We start from the raw sequence: 22,952 nt of genomic DNA, 5'->3' as shown, positions 1-22,952 counted from the left end.
AAACAGACATTTCTCCAAAGAAGACTTACAGATGGCTAACAAACACATGAAAAGATGCTCAACATCACTCATTATTAGAGAAATGCAAATCAAAACCACAATGAGGTACCATTACACGCCAGTCAGGATGGCTGCTATCCAAAAGTCTACAAGCAATAAATGCTGGAGAGGGTGTGGAGAAAAGGGAACCCTCTTACACTGTTGGTGGGAATGCAAACTAGTACAGCCGCTATGGAGAACAGTGTGGAGATTTCTTAAAAAACTGGAAATAGAACTGCCATATGACCCAGCAATCCCACTTCTGGCATACACACTGAGGAAACCAGATCTGAAAGAGACACGTGCACCCCAATGTTCATCGCAGCACTGTTTATAATAGCCAGGACATGGAAGCAACCTAGATGCCCATCAGCAGATGAATGGATAAGGAAGCTGTGGTACATATACACCGTGGAATATTACTCAGCCATTAAAAAGAATTCATTTGAATCAGTTCTAATGAGATGGATGAAACTGGAGCCCATCATACAGAGTGAAGTAAGCCAGAAAGATAAAGAAACATTACAGTATACTAACACATATATATGGAATTTGGAAAGATGGTAACGATAACCCTATATGCAAAACAGAAAAAGAGACACAGATGTACAGAACAGACTTTTGGACTCTGTGGGAGAAGGCGAGGGTGGGATGTTTCGAGAGAACAGCATCGAAAACATGTATATTATCTATGGTGAAAATCAGATCACCAGCCCAGGTGGGATGCATGAGACAAGTGTTCGGGCCTGGTGCACTGGGAAGACCCAGAGGAATCGGGTGGAGAGGGAGATGGGAGGGGGGATCGGGATGGGGAATACGTGTAAATCTATGGCTGATTCATATCAATGTATGACAAAACCCACTGAAATGTTGTGAAGTAATTAGCCTCCAACTAATAAAAAAAATTAAAAAAAAAAAAAAAAAGAAAACAGACAACTCAGTCTAAAAATGAATAAAAGATGTAAATAGACATTTCACCAGAGACGATATAGGGTTGTAATATAAGCACATGAAAAGATTCTCATCTTCAGTAATCATTGAGGAAATGCAAATTTAAAACCATAATGAAACACCACTTCACTCAGCTGAAATGATTATAATTTTAAAAAAGACAATGACAAATGTAGGCCTGGCTGCAGAGAATTGGGATTCCTTCATACACTGATGGAAATTTAAAATGGTATAGCTACTTTGGACATTAGTTTGGCATTTTCTTAACAGGTTAAACATAAATATATAAATAGTCACTCAGTTGTATCCAACTCTTGTGACCCCATCGACTATAGCCCATCAGGCTCCTCTGGCCATGGGATTCTCCAGGCAAGAATACTGGAGTGTGTTGCCATTCCCTTCTCCAGGGAATCTTCCGAACCCAGAGATCGAACCTGGGTTACCTGCATTGGCAGGCAGATTCTTGACTGTCTGAGCCACCAAGGAAGCCCATACAAATAATCATATGACTCATTTATTTCACTCCTAGGTATCTGTTGAAAAAATAGGTCCACACAGACTTGCACGTGAATATTCAAAGAAATATTATTCATAATAATCAAAAAGTAGGAACAACTCAAGTATCTGTTAACTGGGAAGTGGATGTGATATGTCCATCAATAAAATATTACTCAGTAAAATAAAACTACTAATACATGCCAGAGCACTGAACCAACCTCAGAATCACTATGCTTCATGGCAATGAAAATAATCAAAGAAGGCACGTTCATGAACTTACCATTGTAAAGCTGTCAGTTCTCAAATTGATCTGTATATTTAACACAATTCCTATGGGCTTAATGCAAGGTTTTTTATGAATGAAGACAAACTTATTCTAAAATTTACGTGTAAATTTATATATAGGCCCTTAAAATAGCTAAAACAGTCTTGCAAAAAAGAAGTATAGGAATTACTCTACCTAATATTGTAGCCAAAATAATCAAGACTGGAGTTACTTGCAAAGGGATAAGCACATAGGTCAATGGAACAAAATTAAGAACCTAGAAATGAACAAGACAAGTATACTCAAAAGTGTAAAAACAATTCAGTGGAGAAAGAAAGGATAGCCTTTCAGCAAATGTGCTGGAACAATCGGACATCCATAGGCCAAAGAAACAAATGCTTCAATCTGAACCTCACACATTATACAAAAATTAACTCAACCCTGTCTAAAGAAGGCATCCTAGGAACTTGTTTAGAAAACTGGGAATTTTTGAAGAAAGCATTAACCATTCTGTCTCTAGACTGCTGTTCTAATCTACAGATCCCAGACTTGAGTTGTCACATTTCCTGCTTCCAGCCAACCCTGCTCGCTTCAGGACTGGCCCCCCATAATCGTAATTGGCAAGAGCCAATTCCTTAATACATATCTTATTGCTCCTGTTTGTCCTGAATTCAGTGATTTCTGTGTACTGGCAGACTCCTTGGTTTGTCTCGAGGCTGAAGTCAAGGGGAAATTCTCTCAGCACCAAGGACCTCTCTGTTCAGTCCTGAATGGATTTTCCCTCCAATTGCAGGGCCTGTGCCTATACTTGTGCCACTAAATGTATAAAGGTATATAGTTATACCACCTCCAGATTCTCATTGTTGAATATATTGTGCAGTGTTAAATACATTGCACCCTTAAAGCCACATGTCCATTTTAAAAATCTGAAAAAAGGGCCAGCATATACTTGAGGTCAGTGTTTGGTGAATTTAATAAAATAAAAATGATCAGCACTTCTAGAAGTCTATCTTGAATGAATAATCAGAGATACAGATGAGATTTAAATATGTGAATATCTTCATAGTAATTTTATAATTAAAGAAAATGAATAGTATATTTCTAATATTATAAGAATATTTATATAAATTGATAAAACACATGAGGAACATGAAGTCATTTAAAATCATGTTTTTGACAAGTATTTAATGAATGAAAGGTTCTTATAATATTGAATGAAAAAAGCAAGATAGAATATTCTATATGTAGTATGAAAAAGAGAAAAAACTGAGATTTGAGATGCTAGGAAGAAAGAAGCCATAAACTTAACAGCAGTTATAAACATGAATGGTGCCTGTCTCCTCTACCATCTAGATGAAGTAACCAAAGGCAGAGATTCTTTTACTTTATTTCAGAACCTAGCTAGCATCTAGCCCATGGTAGGTTACACTTAGTTTATTAAGTGTCTGTGAAATGAATAAATGAGCTTTTGTCACTTAATAATGATACTTTTATCTTCTAGATACATGGTTCAGTGGCCTGGCGGCCGAATCCTGCATCGCCATGAGCTAGACACCTTCCTGGCACAGGCAGTTTCTACTCAACTTTATGAACCAGATCAACTTCAAGAACTCAAGGTGATTTGAACTGTCCTCATTTATTTTATGAGCTCATAGCTCTATTTTAAATCTTTTTTTTTCCCTGCAGCTGGGAAGAAGAGTAAGTTCTGCAGGTAAATGTTTGATTTACTTTAGCCAAATATTTATGTCTATTAATAAACCCAACACTGCTTACATACTGATGGGTGAGAATGGGTAGAAAAAATGATATTGTGTAAGACTGGTAAGTTGTGGCCCATAGATCACAGTAAGGTTTCCAACTCTTGCAAAAGATACTACAGGGGACTTATCCTGGTGTTCCCTGTTTGTCTTTGAGTAAAGGTCTACCTTCTCTCCCTGGTGGCTCAGTGGTAAAAGAATTCACCTGCAGTGCAGGAGGTGCAGGGAACACAGGTTCGATCCTTGGGATGGGAAGTTCCTCTGGAGGAGGAAATGGCAACCTACTCCAGTATTCTTGCCTGGAGAATTCCATGGACAGAGGAGCCCATGGGCTACAGTCCATCAGGTCACAAAGAGTCAGACACAACTGAGCACGCACACAATCCGATACTTGATTTACAATATTACATTAGTTTCAGGTGTTAGCACAGTGATTTGGTATTTTTGAAGATTATATTCCATTGTAGACTATTATAAGATAATGGATATAATTCCCTGTGCTACCCTCCTTTTTAAAAATAATACTTACTGAGTGTTAGAGGGAAGTCTAGTCAAGCAAGAAGAAGCAAGTAAATCCAGCATAACTGAAGGCAATAGAATATAGTAGGTTAGAGAGTAGGCTCTGAAGCCAGGCTGCCTTGGCTTTGAATCTTAGCTCGTTAGGTTGCTAACCTCTGTAGTTTCAGTTTCCTTACTTATAGTATTTTGAGGATATTAAATAAAATAATCCATGCAAAACACTTAGAAGAGTGGCTAGCATGTTCTAAGTATACAGTACTCAATTAGGTATTAATGCAGGACACTCCTCTTGTGACTTAAGTAGCCATGGTCCTTTGAGACCCTAGTATAAACTAGAAGAAAATCAAGTCTAGTAAGACTTACAAAATCTTGACGTGAGATCAACTAAGGAAAAGATGAAAACAGTCTTAGACAAACAGTGTTGGTTCCTTTCTACAGTAAATGTGATATTGCTTGGTACTAGATCAGGTACTGACAACTCCACACCACACCTAGGAGGGGACCTGCATGTCTTAAAATTTTTTAGTAAATATTTTATTATATGGATGTATCATTTAATTATTCTTATTTTGGCCATTTGGTTTCCAGTTTTCACTTACTATATGTAATAATTAACATCTTTATGTATTAGAGCCTTATTCACATCTCAACTTCCTTAGAATAGATTCCTAAAAGTAGAATTTCTGAGTCAACAAATGTGACCATTTTAAGGTTCATGATACATATTGCTTAATTTTAATATACATTGCTCATTAGTTTTATTTGAGTGTGCCGTTTATTTCACCATATCCTCATCAGCATTGGATGTTCTTTTGATCTTTTGTCTTGTTTTAATTTTTTTTTATTTGACAGGCAGAAAAATTGGTATCTCAAGTGGGTATCTTTTTAAGATTTGAAAGTTGATTTTTTTTTTTTGTAATGAGTATCTTCCAAACCATCTCAGGGATAGAAATGGATAGAGGTTGCTTATGTACTCAAATGTCCATATTGAAAAGAAACATGTTCTCATTTACCTGGAATAATCAGCAAAATAGGAATAAGAGCAAATGTAACCAATAACAGCAATTTCTTAATGGTAGTTTTTCCTCTGTGGTGGTTTCAGATTGAGAAACTGGATGCTCGAGGGATCCAGCTTGCTGCCCTCTTCATGAGCGGAGTTGATACAGCCCTGTTTGCCAATGATGCCTGTGGCCAGCCAGTTCCTTGGGAACACTGCTGCCCCTGGATTTACTTCGATGGCAAGCTGTTCCAGAGCAAGCTAATTAAAGCAGGCCGGGAGAGAGTATCCCTAGTTGAGCTCTGCGATGGCCAGGTACCAGCATGTTGGGTAGCTACTAAGATCAACTGTGATCTGCTGTGAAAGTGAATGGCAGAAAAGGGTAAAGGAGCAGAGACACTGGGGAAGGAGGTAGCAGAAGTGGGAGAATGTGTCTGACCTTAACCTAACTTGGTCAAGGATGGTCCCAAAGCCCCAGGGTCTATGTACATGTTACAAAATCATGTTGGGAAGAGTTTTGGTGGCGGTGTTTTGTTTTGTTTTGTTTTGTTTTTAATAATGGGCTTCAAGTTTTCATATTCCTTTTTTTTTTTGCTCTGAGTTATTTTTTCCCCATGGAATGAATGCTCAGATATACTATATACCTTTCCCCTCATTCTTAGAATTTCATTTCACTTACTTACAAAAACTAAGTCATTTTTTCAAATGATATTTTTTGTAAAGAAACTAGTTTGGAAATAGAAGTGGGTAGTAAAATAGACGGCAGAGTAAAAGCAGGGGATACTTTTTGCAATAAAGACTTGGGAAAGATGAAAGAAGGCAAGGGAAAGGAGCCCTTACTTTCTTCTTTGTCCATTTGTGCGGAATAAGCTGAGAGATTAGAGAAGAGGCCAGCAAACTACAGAAAGATTTTTTTTAATTTGAATTTTTATTCCAATAAAACTTTTTGAAACATGGCCACATTCATTCATTCACATATTGTCCATGACTGCTTTCATACTACAATGGCAGAGTCAGGTAGTTGTGACAGAAACAGTATGGCCTACAAAACCTATCTGGCCCTTTTCAGAACAAGTTTGCTGACCTCTTGACTAGAGGCATGGACTTCTCCTGGATAGAGATTGTGGTCTCTGATCCTGAGTATGAGGGAGAAGGTTAAAAGGGTTTGTATGTGTCAAGTTTTGTTCTCTCTTTACGTAATTCTATTACCTGCCCCTTAAAAAATAACCTAGCCTATTGCTGGCTGTGTGATTGGCCATTACTAAATACTCTTTGTTGTATTTGTCTTTCTTGACCTAATCAAGGTGCTTCATAAGCCCTTGGTCAGAACTTAGTATGATGGTATTTTGGCATCATGCAAAGAGTAGGAGCTTTGGTGTCAGGCAGGCTTCCCTGAGTATGTTACCTTGAGCCATTTAACTCCAGGCCATGATTCTGTTCGTGGGAATAGACTTGTGAGTTTGTACATAGACCACCCAATACTGTGCCTGAAACATAGGAGAAGTTTTAAAAATTGCAGCTGCTATTATTACTCTGTTCCTCATTTGAAGACTGACCTGGCAACCAAAGTGGAGAAGATGAGACAGAGCATACTTGAAGGAGTCAACATGAACCATCCACCACCGCCTTCTCTACTTCCATCACCTACCTTTGTGCCTCCCATGGTGCCCTCTCTCTACCCTGTTTCACTTTACCCCCGAGCCATGGGCCCAATGCCACCTCCCCCTCAAGGAAGGAGCCGGGGGTTTGCAGGTCAGTACCTAAAAATAAGGTGTTTGTCAGTGTCAATCTATTTCATAATAACCCATCCAGTAATTATTGCCAGTTACGGAATCAGCAGTTTCATATACATCTTATCTCACTTACCATCTGTGCTGTAGTGTGGTTTGAAGAGTAGCTTATTGAAATGGAGGGGTGTAGCCTGGGGAAGAAAGCCCACTGACTTCCCAGACTACTCTCCATGGAAGTGATTAGTCCCTAAGGTTTTGACTTATGAAATAACTGATGTAGAAACCAAGAGTCACAGTTTACTTTTGAGAACTGCAGTTCATGTGAACTGGGTCTTCATGGTTGCTGGTTAGCTCACTCATTCCCCATAGACAGGTGTACACAGGAGCTTGCAAGAAGAGCAGTGGGAAGTAAGTAAATGACTAGTGTCAGCAAACAACCATAGCTTGATATACCCATTTCTACTCTGAGAGTAGATCTAACACATTTCCAGAAGCATAGAGAGAAATAAGTCACAGTCTGTACCCTCTCTGGGATTGCGTTTTAGTGAGGAAAGCAAATACACACACACACATGTGGATCCACATATACATATACTGGGTTAGGCAAAAAGTTCCTTCATTTTTAAAGTTAAAATAAAAGGGTCTTTTCATTTTCACCATGAACTTCATTGAACAAGGTATTCATCGTTTTGTCCCATTACCTTCTGCCATTTTTCAGGCAACTTCATAATTCCATCTTCCCAAAACTTTTTTTTTTTTTTGCAAAGAATAGTTCCAGGTGTCTTTGATAGTCTTCCAAGGAATTGAAATTTTTTCCATTAAGAAAATTTTGTAAAGACTAAAATAAATGGAAATCTGAAGGTGCGGTGTCTGGTGAATACGGTGGATGAATCAGAACTTCCCAGCCAAGCTGTAACAGTTGTTGCCTGATCATCAAAGAAACATATAGTCTTGCACTATCCTGATGGAAGATTTTGCATTGTCTGTTGACTAATTCTGGATGCTTTTTATTGGGTGCTGCTTTCAGTTGGTCTAATTGGGAGCAGTACTTGTTGGAATTAATCGTTTGGTTTCCCAGAAGGAGTTCATAATAGAAGACACCCTTCCAATCCCACCATATATACAACGTCACCTTTTTCAGATGAAGACTGAACTTTGATGTGGTTGATGGTGGTTCATTTCACTTACTGCATGATCTCTTCCATTCCACAGTATTGTCCAGTATCCACTTTTAATTATCCATCACAATGAAACGTTTTCATTACGTTTAAGTAGAGAATCATAAGCAGAATTATAGTCAAGAAGGTTTCCCCTTAACTTATGTGGAACCCTAACATCAAAGCGATGAACATAACCAAGCTGGTGCAAATGATTTTCAACATTTGATTTAAATATTTTGAGTATATCGGCTATCTCTCACATGGTGTAACATTGACTGTTCTCAATTAATGTCTCCATTTGATCCCAATCAACTTCAAGTGGTCCACCTGACTCTGGCGCATTGTTCAGTGAGAAATCTCTAGTACAAAACTTCTTAAACCACTTCTGATGTGTTCGATCGGTCACAGCACTTTCTCCATACACTGCACAAATCTTTTTTTTTTTTTTTTTTGCATTTCAGTTGTGTTTTTACCTTTCTTTTTTAAATAAATGCACGCTGATATGACAGCTGTCACAATACAATCTAACAAAATTGTTTCAAATGAAGTTAAAGACAACTAAGCACTACTAGAGCCATCTTACAGGAAAAAATAAACCTTTTGACCAACACAATATATACACACACATGTATGTATAAATTATGGTGATATCTGAACTGTGGCTTAATGACAAACAAACATTCTTGCTTAGGTAGGTCAGGTACTGATCCTGATAATTCAAACAACCTTTTTTCCTGGTGAAGCAATATTTTAATGGGGCATTTTAACATGAAATGTCAAGATTCTGTGATCGGGTGAGAGTGGTATGGTTGAAGTGTTTGTTGTGTATTGCTCATCACTTTAAAAATAGTAAAGCTTGGAAGTCGAAATTTGTCTTAAGTTAAGGGTCACAAAATTCAGCATGGATGTTTTAGTTCAAGGATGTGCCTAGGTGAGCAGTGTAAATGTCTGCTCAGTTAGTTCACTCAGGCAATGACTAGGTCTCACAAACCAGGGAGCCAGCCCTTCATTCCATCCTTTGAAGATGTTTTTACAGATGCCTGCTCTCATTCTTTACATGCTGATTTTATTGTGTCTCAGAAGATAGCTTTAATTAAGGCCAAGTTCTCAGAAGGTCCTCACCATTGTCCCAGCTCCCAGTGATAAAACCTAGTCTCCAATTACTGGTGGCCCCCAAATGCAAGTCTTTCTTGCCCTCTTAGGATTGGCTAGTCACCTAGTTCCTTAGACTCCCATTTTTATATAAATGAGGGGCTCTTTGCTAACAACCTGCTAAGTGAGTGAAGAGTTATTAATATTTGGGTTTTTTCCATAAAATAAAGTTAAAGGCTTACTAGCATTCTCTGTTTTATGAAAGCTTTCTTTTGTGCCAAATTGCAGACCTGTACTCTGCTTGTGAGTTCACACACAGAGTTGGAATTTTCTGTTTTAAGATGATATCATGCTATCTTGTCTTTAATTGGTTCTGGTTTTCAACTGTTGCTATTCTTACTTTGTAATCATAAATCACTGTTAGTTTGTTGTTGTTCAATCGCTAAGTTGTGTCCAGCTCTTTGCGACCCCATGAATTGCAGCACACCAGACTTCCCTGTCCTTCACTGTCCCCCAGAGTTTGCTCAAACTCATGTCCATTGAGTCAGTGATGCCATCCAACCATCTCATTCTGTCTCCCCTTCTTCTGCCCTCAATCTTTCCCAGCATCAGGGTCTTTTCCAATGAGTTAGCTGTTCGCATCAGGTGGCCAGAGTATTGGAGCTTCAGCATCAGTCTTTCCAATGAATATTCAGGACTGATTTCCTTTAGGATTGAGTGGTTGGATCTCCTTGCTGTCCAAGAGACCCTCAAGAGTCTTCTCCAGCACAATTCGAAAGCATCAATTCTTCATTAAACTGTTAGTTTAGTTTCATTATTTTTTGTTCTGTTTGGTTATTTGACTAATCCTCCAGTGTGTAGTGACATGCATTTGAATCAAAAGTAGTTTTGGTCTGTTACATGAGGGTATATAAATTTATGTATCAGTTCAGTTCAGTTGAGTTGCTCAGTCGTGTCCGACTGTTTGCCACCCCATGGACTGCAGCATGCCAAGCCTCTCTGTAAATCACCAACTCCCAGAGTTTACTCAAACTCATGTCCATTGAGTCAGTGATGCCATCCAACCATCTCATCCTCTGTCGCCCCTTCTCCTCCCGCCTTTAATCTTTCCCAGCATCAGGGTCTTTTCAAATGAGTTGGTTCTTTGCATCAGGTGGCCAAAGTATTGGAGTTTCAGCTTCAACATCAGTCCTTCCAATGAATATTGATTTCCTTTAGGATGGACTGGTTGGATCTCCTTGCGGTCCAAGGGACTCTCAAGAGTCTTCTCCAATACCACAGCTCAAAAGCATCAATTCTTTGGCGCTCAGCTTTCTTTATAGTCCAGCTCTCACATCCATACATGACTACTGGAAAAACCATAGCTTTGACTAGATGGACCTTTGTTGGCAAAGTAACGTCTCTGCTTTTTAATATCCTGTCTACGTTGGTCATAACTTTTCTCCCAAGTAGTAAGCATCTTTTAATTTCATGGTTGCAGTCACCATCTGCAGTGATTTGGGAGCCCCAAAAAATAAAGTATTCCACTGTTTCCACTGTTTCTCCATCTATTTGCCATGAAGTGATGGGACTGGATGCCATGATCTTTGTTTTCTGAATGTTGAGCTTTAAGACAACTTTTTCACTCTTCTCTTTCACTTTCATCAAGAAGCTCTTTAGTTCTTCTTCACTCTCTGCCATAAGGGTGGTGTTATCTGCATATCTGAGGTTGTTGATATTTTTCCTGGAAATACATGTGTACATGAAATAAATTCATTTCCTGCTTTAAAAAGGTAGTTTTGGCCTATAATTTTCCAATAGCTAGATCTTAAGACCTCATTCTCTCTCCACAAATATTGAATGCCTACAGTGTATAGGCTCTGTAGTTGAAAAATGAATCTGGCACACCCCACTTGCTAAAGTGGATGCATGTAGATTTTCAACCCCTTCTGAAATTTGCTTCCACCATGACCCTTTGTTGTTATCACAGTCTTTTTATCATAGAGAAATGGAAAAATACATAGAGTAGGTGGGCTGTGGATCTTTTATTCCACCTCTTATCCTACCTTGCACTTGCCATTCACTGCTACCATTGTTCCTCTCTTTCTAGGACTCCATCCAATCCCACCCCAAGGAGGAAAACTGGAGATCGCTGGGATGGTTGTGGGCCAGTGGGCTGGCAGCAGATCCTCCAGGGGGCGAGGCTCCTTTGGCATGCAAGTGGTTTCTGTCGGTGGGCCAGGAAAGGGGTATGTGTTTGAACAGGTTGGTATAAGCTAGTGTCAATTAAGGTGCTCTTGGGAAAATGCCCAGCTATTGAACCCTTTTATTAAGGTAAGCGGCATGAACTAACTTTGCATTTTTAAAGCCAGTTTTCAGTTGAGTTCAGTAAACATATAGTAAATGCCCTGCCTTGAAACAGTTTTTGCCCTAGAGGAGGACTTGGGACATGGGACAATTCAGTATAACGTAGAAGTGACAGAGATTTACACTGGTAACACAGAGGAGAGGCATCTAACCTAAGAGGGTCAAACTTGCTAGTGGAGGTGAGTAGTTAATTAAGTGAAAATGGAAGTGTGGGCTTTATGTGTTCCTCATGATCACTTTCCCCTCCCCCTCCACTTTCTAAAGGCATGGAAAAGAACAGACTGGTAGAGGAGCCAAAGGACACAAAAAAGGAAATAAACAAGTAAGTACCTTTTTGAGATGATCTCCCTCTTCTTGTTTTTGTTTGTTTGCAAGAGATCAGATCAGGCATGGAAACCTGGGAGCTTTCATAGCTTCTCCCAGCATTTGATTTCATCTGCCTACTCTCTAGCAGTCTGTTGAGGGTTACCTGCCCAGGCTGTTCCCACAGGGCTGCAGAGTGTTATCCTTTTCCCTGAGTGAGGCCACAAAATAGAAACCTGGTACTGTGTCCTAAAGACCTGCATTTAGCAAAGCATTACTACATGAACCATAAAGAGGCCAACGTGAAATTAACAGTGGGATTCCAACAGCACACCTCAGTTTCTGTGGTGCTACCAGAGATGCTTAGAAAATTGGACTTTTGCCTTTACTGATGATGGGAAAGGAGGAGGCACTGCCATTCTGCTTATTCTTGATGGTTCAGAATGGTCTGAAACTCAGTGGTCTTCAAATTCACTGGTCCCCCATCCCCCTGTAGAGATCCAAAATCTTGTACTGGCTTCAGACTGCTGGGCTCCTCGTAGCATAGTAACTATCATTTCTTAAGTGCCTGCTTTCTCCAAAGCCCTCTACTAGACATTTTACATGTGGTTTCTAATCCTCACAAAGGTCATTGATGAGACCATACTGCAAGGCAATTTTATCATCAGTCCTCAATTCCAGCTCAGCTCTCATATATACAGCCAGCCCTCATTGCATCCTTGTTACTCCCATTTTCTAATTTTTTCTCAAGGAATACAAATTTGCTTTAGTGTTATTTTGAGTCCAACATGAAACTACAGTGATAAGTCCCCTACACAACATATTTTGTAATGTACTCCAAAGCCAGAAAGCAGTGACTTTGGGTTTTTCCAAAGCTTCTCAGCTTTTTCCAGAAACTGCTCAGTAAGGGAAAAGGGATTGCACTGTGCAGGAAAACAGATCACTCAGGTAGCCTCCCATAAGGTAATACCCTATAAGATAGTCCTCTCATAAGGTTGGAGAAGGGAATGGCAACCCACTCCAGTATTCTTGTCTGGAAAATCCCATGGACAGAGGAGCCTGGTGGGCTATAGTCCATAGGGTCACAAAGAGTCGAACACAACTGAGCACACATACACATACATGAGGTAGTACAGCCTTGATGAATTCACCAGGGACTGATCAGTAGACATGCATACAGCCTAAAAAACTTGATATCTAAAAAAAAAAACTTGATATCTTTGGTACAATCATAGTGGATCCATCTTCCAGTGGTTGGCTCACATTAACCAACATCACAGAAATAGCTTTGTGGATATGGCTAAAGGAGTGGGGGAGGGGACGAGAAGGGAGAAGGTGAAAGGTAAAGTACTAATTTACAGTGGAAAGAAATAGTTATCACAATATGTTGTATACTTTTTCCTAGTCCCTCTTATAAATACATGTATTTATTATTTCCATTTTAAACAGGAGAAAACTGAGGCTCAGAAGAATGAAGCATCTTGCCCAAAATGACCATCAAGTTAGTATTAGAGTTGGCATTCTAGCTTGAGCTGACTGATTCCAAAACCCTGTACTGTGCTAATTCTGATACAGTATAACAACTGTAATTGTTAGACAAGATTCAGACCTAGGCCTTGCCTGACTCTTGTATGCATGCTCTTAACCATGTCTAATCAGAGCTTTCTTTCTCTAAGAGCAAGCTGCCAAGGAGGCCATGGTATCAGAAGTTTGCCTGAGGGTGTGGAATCAGAACAGTAATATTAGCTAGCAATTATTGAGTTCTTACAGCATGCCGGACACCACCATGCTTTACATGGTGTGTGTCATTGAATCCTTATATGAACCTATGAAATAGATAATATTATTCTCTATGCTTTATGGATACTATTTGATATCTAGTTAATATATACTATTCAGTTCAGTCACTCAGTTGTGTCAGACTCTGCAGCCCCATGGACTGCATGCAACACGCCAGGCTTCCCTGTGCATTACCAACTCCTGGAGCTTACTCAAACTCATGTCCATCGAGTCGGTGATACCATCCAACCATCTCATCCTCTGTCATATACTGTTATTCTCTTCTAGATGGGGAAACTAGGGGGAAAAAAGGGATAATAGATGATCTTAAATTCCTCTTAGTTAAGATTTCTTGGGGTACTGTTATCTACTCTAGAGATAGCCTGGCCAAGGAAATCCTTACATTGACTTTGTTTGTAGCTAAGGCATCTTCCCATCTGAGATAATTAACTGTTCCAGTTTATTAAATCTTCCATTACAGTTCTATCTTCATGAGATTATTCCTAGGTCAGTGGAGTTTTGTGTATTCTCAAATTCATCAGTCCCTTATTTGTTACATTTTTATTTCTTTGTTGACTCACATGGCTAATTCCTTCCATTGCTAGTTTCATCTTATCTTCAGGTTCTTGAGAAGCACTTCACAGTAACCTCTATGTTGTATAGGTATTGGAGACAAATGATCTAGCTTTGAATCTGGCAGTGCCACTTACCAGTTTTGTAACTTTGGGCAAGTTACTTACCCTCTCTCTGCCCTAGTTCCCTCATCTGTAAAAATGGAAGAATTGGCATCTACCTCAGAATTATTCTGAGTGTTAAATGAGATAATACATGTGAAGTATTTAACATAGAACCTGGTACATGGGAAGTGCTCAACAAAATTAGTAGTTATTATCTATAATGACCACATATTCAGTGGGCATTAGATTTCCATTATGTATTGCGTCAGTGGAAAGAACAATGTCTTTGGGATCAAACAGACTTGATGCAAGTCTGAGCTTGCCAATGACCTTGAGCAAGTCATTTTACTTTTTTGAGCCTCATTTGTCTTATCTGTGAAACCAGCATCAGAATACCTGGCATGCCCAACCACTTAATAATCAGAAACTCTTATTATTCCTAATAATACTCATTGGGAGCCAGTTCTGCACTTCAAGGTCATGCAGTTCATGACATTAGCATTTCAGGAGCAGTTACCATTGCTGAAACTAAAACCAAGTGATTGTTTTTAGTTATGAAAGATTCTGTGAAATATTGCACATAGATCTTATTGTTCATTTTCTTTTCCTTTCATTTACAAACCCAGCTGTCGATATTGGACAGCGTTGCATGGAAGTTAAGAGAATAAACTTGAGAGGCTGACTGACCTGGAGTGGAATCCTGGCCCCACTACTTTCTACTTGTATCTCCTTGAGCAAGTTACTTTAATCTTTTTGAGCCTCAGCTTCCTCATCTGTAAATGGGATGTCATAATATCTACCATATCAGGTCCCTTTTGGCATTTGAAAAAATACATTGTAAAACTTGGTAAATAGTAGCTGGGCCGTTATTGTGTTGTTGTCATTGCCATTAGATTCGAGTTAGATCCTTTTGTTGTCACCCTAAGTTCTCCAGACAGTGTCAGAGTGTACTAGGTGCTAACAAACGTTGGGCTTTCTGGTGTTTTTGAAGAACTGAAGCAGTTTCCACAGGCTAGCTTATCAACATGCTTGGGAAGGATCAGCCAGTTTTGGGATTACCATTCCTACTGACTATCTCTGTTTTTGACAGAGCTTTTCAGATGGAGTTTCTAAATCCCTGGAGCCTCAACAAGGTCGGTCTCGCTCACAGGTAGATGGAAACAGTGGCACATTGATCAAGGAAGAGAAGAATGATCATCTTCCACATCCATCACAGTGTGCCTTATCCAGAGACAGCAGTGTGTGTAATAACGGTAACCGGTACTTCCCCGGGAAGAATGGCGAGAAGAGCCGCTTACAAGAGCAAAAGCTAGGAACTGTGACACAACAGAAAGAGGAGTAACAAGCAAGAAGATGGCTTCAGCAGATCAGGAAGAGGGGAAAACCTATACTTCTCTGATTTTAGGCCTAAGTTAGAGGAAGACATGAAATGCTTACCCTAGTTTTGTTCAGGATTTTGATGGGGGTGTTCTTTCATATCCATCTTTTCCCCTTCCCTGTCTTTTTCTGGGCTTCCAGACTCAGCAGTCTGTTTCTAGAGAAGCTCTGATCAAATATGAATGGCAACAAGACTAGTTCCTATTCTCAAATTGAATATATAGTGCCAATATTCTCTTTACCTCCCCTGGGAGGCCATTAAGGCACAGACTATTGGGTATCATCACGTAACAGACTATTGGGTATCATCATGTAAGGACCTACAGAAAAGGTCTAGCTTTGGTTTTCTGAGTCTTTATTATGATGTTCATTTACAAAACCCATGGGATGGTGGATACAGCTACCTATGGCTTCCTAACTTCGTTTTTTCTTTATGAACTGGTAGGGCCTTCGTACATAATCAGTATCCACATCCTTCTAACTCTTTTCCCCACTCACCTATGCCAGGGATTTGTACTACCGCCTCTAGCTCTGGCCTGACAATCAGATAGGTAGATGTTTTCAGGGAAGTGAGGTAGTATTGGTTATTTTATTTTTTTTATTCTTTTTTTAATTTTATACACTTAAAATAACTACCAATGGCCTTTGTACTGGGGGATTCAAGTGAGTCGAAAAAGTACTGGGCAGATTTTTCCTGCCTCTGAACTAAAGCATTATTTGTAAAATAGAAGATGTGGTGCAGTTCACCCACTCCCTGCTTCCCACTCCCTGCAAGGGGGGGAATCAATGTAATGAAATGATGTTCTAAAGGGAACTCAAAAGACTGTGTGTGTGTGTGTGTGTGTGTGTGTGTGTGTGTGTGTGTGTGTGTCTGTGTGTATGTCTGTGTCTGTGTCTGTGTACGGATGTTTGGGTGGATGTATATATGAATGTGTGTATCTATATGCATACACATACCCTTTATATAAAGAGACAGATCTATTTATCTATACATATTTTATATATATATATATTAATATATGTGTATGTATGTATATATAAATATATATATGTTGTATATATATATTTATATACATGCACACACATACATGATGATGTCCCAGAAGATTTACTGAATTTCCCAGAAATGCTTCCACTGCTATGGAGTGGTGGGTTTCAGAAGACCACATTTTAAAAATCCTTACTAAGTCATAGCCCATCACAATTACGAGAAGATGGGCTTCTCTAAGCAGACAAAAAGTACTTTCCAGAGATTGCCTGTTCAGAACAACAAACAGTTGGGTTGTCACAAGCTTAATCTTGATCAGAGTCCTCACATCCCCTATCGTAAAAACAGGAGGTTGGAGTAGGATTGGGAAGAGTTGGGCGTTTTCTTATGAAGGAGCAGCCAGCCTGGTTGGGAAAGAGAAAGGGGATGGAAGGTAATTACCAGGGCTTGCAGCCAGTTTGGGGAAATCTCATCTGAAACTCTAGGATCAAACTGGCCTTAGGCTAGAATTGATTGCCATGAATCCCTGAAGGAGAGCAGGTAGGGAAGTGTGAGGAAACCGACAATTTGATTTTACATGCCTAGATTGTTTCATTTATTCATTGACATTTTGACTACTGGATCTTTTCATTTGCTTTGCAAGGAAGACTTCAGAGGACTCTGGCCTGGGCCAACAGGGGTGTTCTATGAAAAGTTCCCGGCCCCCAAGTAAGATCAGAATCTGCCCAGGACAAAGAATATGTTCCTCTTTGCGAGAGATACTCTTGAGACAGACTTGCACTTCCAGTTTCCCTCCTCAGCAGCCTAAGTATGAGGGACGGGAACATGGCTTGCAACAGATTAGCATGTGTCTTCATTCAGAAATTGAGGCTTCTAGCCTCATACACCTCCTTTTGGGCTTTATAATATTCTTGCCCAAGACGTACCATTTCTACAGGAACACAACTGACTAGACTTCTAGCAGGGTCCTCTCTCTTTTTAAAAAACCTCACACACCTTAACCCAGAGCAGGTCCTTGGTGACATTTTTCCAGACAACCAGAAAGCTGTTTGCTTACTGCCCACTTACAATGAGTGTATCATCATGAAAGATTGAAGATGCCTCAGACTGTTTTATCCTAGTCTGGCCCAGTTTAAGAGAACCCACAGTTTGCAGAGGTGGGGAGGTCTAGAATGCCTCTTCCCTTACCCAGACACTTCTTACATAAACCAGAGCAGGATGACAAGAATGCATACCCAGGCAAATGTAACCAATAATAAAGTGTACAAAAGCTTCCTCTATGGAATTGGCTCCCCTAGTTTTCCCCGCTCCTCTCCTAGCTTGCCCAATCTTTTACAACATCTTGACGGCTAGGACTTCTGTGTCCAGCAAGAGAAGGATTTAGTAGCGAACTTACATGACTTGGAAATTTTTTTCTGGAACCACAGAGGGAGGAGTCCTTTGGAGCTCTAAAAGTAACCAGAATCACCGAGCTATGTTAACTAGCTAGCTAGCTCCATTTTCTATTAGGAAGTACTTGGAGTTATATGGAAACGTATTTTCTTCAGTTGCTGTTTCTGTGAATCTTGAATCTATTTGATATGATCAAATGACAGTATTGTTAACTCTCACAGCATTAAGAAGATTTATTATTTGGTAGGCATTCACTGTGAGAAGTAAAACTACTGTTTGACAGGGATGATTCCAGTTTGCCAAAAGGCTTGCTTTTCTCCCTTCCACACACCTCTACTTTCTCCTAGCCTGGCCCAGGATGAAACAAGTGACTCACTTCCAGCTTCGATTTTTATTTAGTTTCAGAATTTTGGATTTGTAAGGTTACAAGAAAGAACTATAAAGGGTCATAGTCCTATATTTTATCTGCCAAGACATACAATTTAGAAGTCAGAAAGACTAAGGTTTATCACTGAAAGATTAACTTTTTCTAGTTTCAAGATCAACTTTTTCTAATTTCTTTCAAATTAGGGAACTGAGTCTGCTCTTTGTTGTGAGTACCACTTGAAGAGACTGTCATCCTTCATTTGAGGTTCAATTTCTGACTATGATGTGGCCTTTCTTGAACAAAGTCATACATCATTTAGGAACCCCCAGAAATGACCCCTTTACTTTGTAGGGCCATAATAAGCAAAAGCACCCTGGATATATACAGCCACAGATCCTCAAGGACTTGCAGTTCTTGATTTCTGCTGGTGTATCTTGGGGTCAGCCTATAACTCCCACCTTTATTCAGTAGCCAGTCTAGTCTGGACCAGGCCTGATAAACTTCTGCTCACTTGTACCATTTTCATTCTAAGCCAGTAGGACTTTGGGTAGACTTTAAAACCCAAGACATGGCACTTGCTTTGGCTAGTGACATTTGATTTTTGTCTGCATCTTGATTTCCTGGCATCGTTGGCCAAGTCACATTAACTTGTTTTAATCACTGAGAAAAACAGTCATGTAAGGCATTAGAGAGGGTGGTTAAGAAGGGGCGTGGGGAATGAATGTTTATGTAGGGTAGAAAGAATGTGGAATTAACTGCTTGGCTATAGAGATCCAGTCCACTGGAACCTTAGAAGGCTTCTGTAAGCATGTCAGTGCTACCCTTTCAACATTTAAGACTCCCCACCCCACATCAAAATGACAGTACAAGTAGACCACAGTTTAAAATAGCTAGTTAATTCTACTAAGGTTTAATCATTCTACTTGTTCAGTTCCTAATGCATATTTCCCAAATATGCTTGGGGTTTTGGGGGGTAAGTTCCCACTGTTCTATTGTGTGTCACCCTATATTTTTCTCCCTCTTGTGACTTTGGCACCTTCTTTTATTTGACTTTCCATTTTCTTTTCCCTTAGCTTATTGCTATAGTCTGCTGGTGCAGGTAGAGTTCAGTGTACCTATTCCCCTATTACTGCTAATTATCTTCAGGATTGTCAGAGGTTATTTTGCTGTTCTAAGAAAACTTCATATTTTTTTTTACAAAACATTTTTTCCAAGGTAAAAGCAAAATAAAATACCCCCTGTGCTAGGGTGCCCACTGCAGCTTTTGACATTGCCCTTGTACTTTTTTATAGATGCTCTCTTTGTCCGTGTTGGTAGTAACTGATGACTAGTGGATTTTCATGTAAATGAAACAAATTACACATTTCAGTTTTTATTAATCTTTCATAACCCTGCCAAAGCTGATGACTTAATTTTAGTTACTTCCCAGAAGACACTTCCTCATCCACCTTTTATTTTATTCTATTCTATTTCTAGAATAACATACTAGGTAAAGAAACTTTAACTACAAGGATTCATTGATTTTTAGTGCTCCCTGAAATAAATGATGTTATTGACAAAAGTAAAATCTTTCATTGTTTTTTCCTGTGTTAATATCTCTTCTCCTGTGCTCTTGACAGTGTGTTTAGTGGATGGATAATATGTATTTCTCTTCCAAATTCCCTGCCTTTTTTGGCCCACCTCACCACAAAAGCTCCATAGTTTATTAATGTAAGTTTGAATGGATGCTTCTTAGGGGAAACTGCAGGAGTTAAGGAAAGTGTTTCAGAAAGGAATGAAAATGTCTCAGGAGTTGTTCTGTGATGGAAATTGGTCTGGTGTTCTGTTAATGCTGATGGAAAGAAACTTACAGTGCTTAATAAAAGTCTATTCTTTTAGTTAAAAAATGTGAAATAATTTTGGGTGTGTGAAGTTTAATTTCTTCTCCCATTTCTGGACTTTTTTCTGTAAATGGAGGTTATACTTGTCTCAATTCAGAAGTGTTACACAAAGACTTAAGAATCTGTTTGTAGTTGAACATTAGGGCATGAGAGCCAGTACAAGAATCATTAAAAGGAAGGGCATATATAGTTTCCTACTGAACTTCTTTATTTGGATGTTCTAAAGGCACCTTTGACTTCACATTTCCAAACTAAGCCTATCTTCTCTTCCAAAGCCTGCTTCTCTCCATGAGTGACACTACCTTCTACTCAATTGTCTATACCACAAACCAACCTGGGAGTTATCCTTGATGCATGCCTTTCCCTCATTTCTCAAGTCCAGTTTGTGACAAGATCTGTTGGTAACACTCAGCCATCTTTCTTTTTATCACAACTGTCTCTTTCATCTCCCTACTTGCTGTGGCTTAGTTCAGGCCTCCTTATGTCTCACCTGAATTGTTGTAGTTGCTCCTCTGCCTTATTCCTAACCAGGCAACTGTGAGCAAATTTTGTGTCTACGTGTATGTATCTTTTCCGAGTGAAAGGGTGCGTACCTTTTTCAGTTGCTTTAAGAAGTCTTAAGAAGTTAAAAACAACTGCTTTAATACATCACGCTTATCAGCTTCCAGAGAAATCTGTCCGAACATGCTACATGCCTGCTTCCATGGTGCCTTCATGATCTGGCAGCCTCATTTCCTGCCACCCCAACTTATCTAGCTACACTAAAGCGCATTCTACACATTACACTGTTAATATCCATTTCTTCTCATTTGCTTATATCATTTCCTAGAATCCCTCTCTCTTCTTGTCTCCGGTACAGTGTCAACTTTTCCCTCCAGATTCAGCTCATGTCTTTTTGGTTCTTTTCCCAATCCCTTACTGGGGATCCCTGTACAGACTCACCACAGCCAGTCCCTGTAGCACTTCACTGCATCTCTGCCACTAGACTAAACTTGAACAATTTTGTTTTGGCATCTGCCACCATGCATGCACTTAGAAATGTTTGATGACTAAATTAAGGACAGCTAAAACATGTTTGAAAATGTTCTATGGTGCAAAACAGATTGTAGATTTTTGAGGCAGAGGATGTGTTGGTGGCAAAATGCAGAAAGATTGAATATGAAGGTTCATCACGGAATGCTATTCATTTAAGTGTGCTTTTAAATGGGGCTCTTAAAAAAAAACAAAACAGAGTCCTGACTTCCCTGGTGGTTCAGTGGTAAAGAATCTACCAGTCAATGCAGGACATAGATTCCATCCCTGATCCAGGAAGATCCCACATGCTACAGAGCAACTAAGCTCATGCGCCACAACTATTGAGCCTGTGCTCTAGAGCCTGCGAGCCGCGACTACTGAAGCTCATGTACCCTAGAGCCAGTACTCCACAACAAGAGAGACCACCGCAATGAGAAGCCTGCACACCTCAACTAGAGAGTAGCCCCTGCTCAACCACAACTAGAGAAAAGCTTGCACAGCAGTGAAGACCCAGCACAGCCAAAAATAAAAATAAAATTTAAAAGAGTTAAAATAAAAAAATTTTTAAAAGAGTTCTGAGTCATCTATGAGCAATAGACTGATGCTTAAAGCAGAATCTGAAGCCAGGACTCTAGAGTAGATTCTTACCTTACTGCTTCTGCTGAGTATTGCTAGCTAGGCTCGACCTCTGTGACTGCTCTGTGCCCTGTGTGTACAGGTTGCAGAAGGAAACAGCTGAGCCTAAAGGCAAGCATTAGAGGTTACTGAAGTTTGTAAACACTTTGCCTTAAATGAAAACTCATTTGTAAAACTTTGTTTTATAGTTGGTTCATTATGGCTATAGATGTTTTTTCCTAACCTTTGCTCTCTAGGTGTTGGGTCTCAGAATTTGATAGTGGAAACCTTGATAATCTGTTCATCTTTTAAACCTTGCTAATAAAGATGAATAAATGTTCACATGGACATCAACTAATCTAATCAGATGGACCAAAGAGGTCACTTTTCAGAACCTATTTTCATATCTAAACTGAGTCACTGCAGACTAACATAGAGCTCACCCTTTTCCAAAAAAAAAAAAAACCTACTATCTCTGCAATACTTTTAGGGTTTGACATCATTGGGAAGGCACAGTGCAATTTAAGAAATAGATTGTTACATCTATCATGGCTGGAAGAGTACTTATTCATATAGTGATACATGTGCCTTTCCTTTTTCACTAGTTTCATATTCCTAGGCTTTCCTTTTGTTTTTGTGGTACTTATAAGGAAAACAGGCAGAATCTGATAAGAAAGTTCTAGTCAGTTGAAGAGACTTTAAAATCAGTAAGTCTCTTGCTGTCATAGGATGAGTAAATGAGGGATCAACTGCAGAAACTGGACATTCAAAATACCTCTCCTAAAAACCAGTCCCACAATCCTATTTTGGCAGAGTATGTGAAGAGGAGACCCAATTTCTAAATGAAGAAACTTTGCCTTTTCTCTCTCAAGTTGAAAAGCTGACATACAATGTAGGTGATACTCTGTCCCTTAACTGTGCCTTTTTTTGACTTTGTATATGTTGAAAGAGATAATATCTTTTGAGGAACATGTGTCAAGCAGGAACCTTGGCATGGATTTGATTTCAGTTGTTTTAAGGCTTAATGAAATGCCTTTATTAGCTTTCCAAACTTTTTTTTATATATGAATACAACAGACTGAGGAGCTGGATCTTCTGCTATACTCACGTGCCTAAAGCTATCATTACTGTCTTGGACAAAGTGGCAAAAGGTAACATAAAATCTTTGTTGTGAATTAGTCAGTAGGGTCTGACACACGCTAACAA

The 22,952-nt window shown here is 39.4% G+C and overlaps 1 protein-coding gene across 3 annotated transcripts in view; it reads left to right on the top strand.

Annotated features, from left to right (window-relative positions):
• Positions 1 to 20,123, top strand: part of FAM120C (family with sequence similarity 120C) — a 131,017-nt gene extending 110,894 nt beyond the window's left edge. Inside the window, exons 11-17 of one of the 3 annotated variants that reach the window (XM_043457765.1) lie at positions 3,255 to 3,369; positions 5,132 to 5,341; positions 6,577 to 6,778; positions 11,098 to 11,236; positions 11,619 to 11,676; positions 13,107 to 13,158; positions 15,204 to 15,330. In XM_043457765.1, the coding sequence (XP_043313700.1) occupies positions 3,255 to 3,369; positions 5,132 to 5,341; positions 6,577 to 6,778; positions 11,098 to 11,236; positions 11,619 to 11,676; positions 13,107 to 13,151 (769 nt within the window). In that variant the 3' untranslated portion in view covers positions 13,152 to 13,158; positions 15,204 to 15,330. Of the gene's footprint in view, positions 1 to 3,254; positions 3,370 to 5,131; positions 5,342 to 6,576; positions 6,779 to 11,097; positions 11,237 to 11,618; positions 11,677 to 13,106; positions 13,159 to 15,203 lie in introns of all 3 variants that reach the window. The other 2 variants (XM_043457764.1, XM_043457766.1) reach the window with 2 other exon arrangements.
• The last annotated feature ends 2,829 nt before the right edge of the window (positions 20,124 to 22,952 follow it).

The sequence above is a fragment of the Cervus canadensis genome, chromosome X (assembly GCF_019320065.1).
Source record: "Cervus canadensis isolate Bull #8, Minnesota chromosome X, ASM1932006v1, whole genome shotgun sequence".
NCBI lineage: Eukaryota > Metazoa > Chordata > Mammalia > Artiodactyla > Cervidae > Cervus > Cervus canadensis.
Note: the sequence above shows the minus strand (reverse complement) of the source record. Positions and strands in the feature narration are given on the sequence as shown.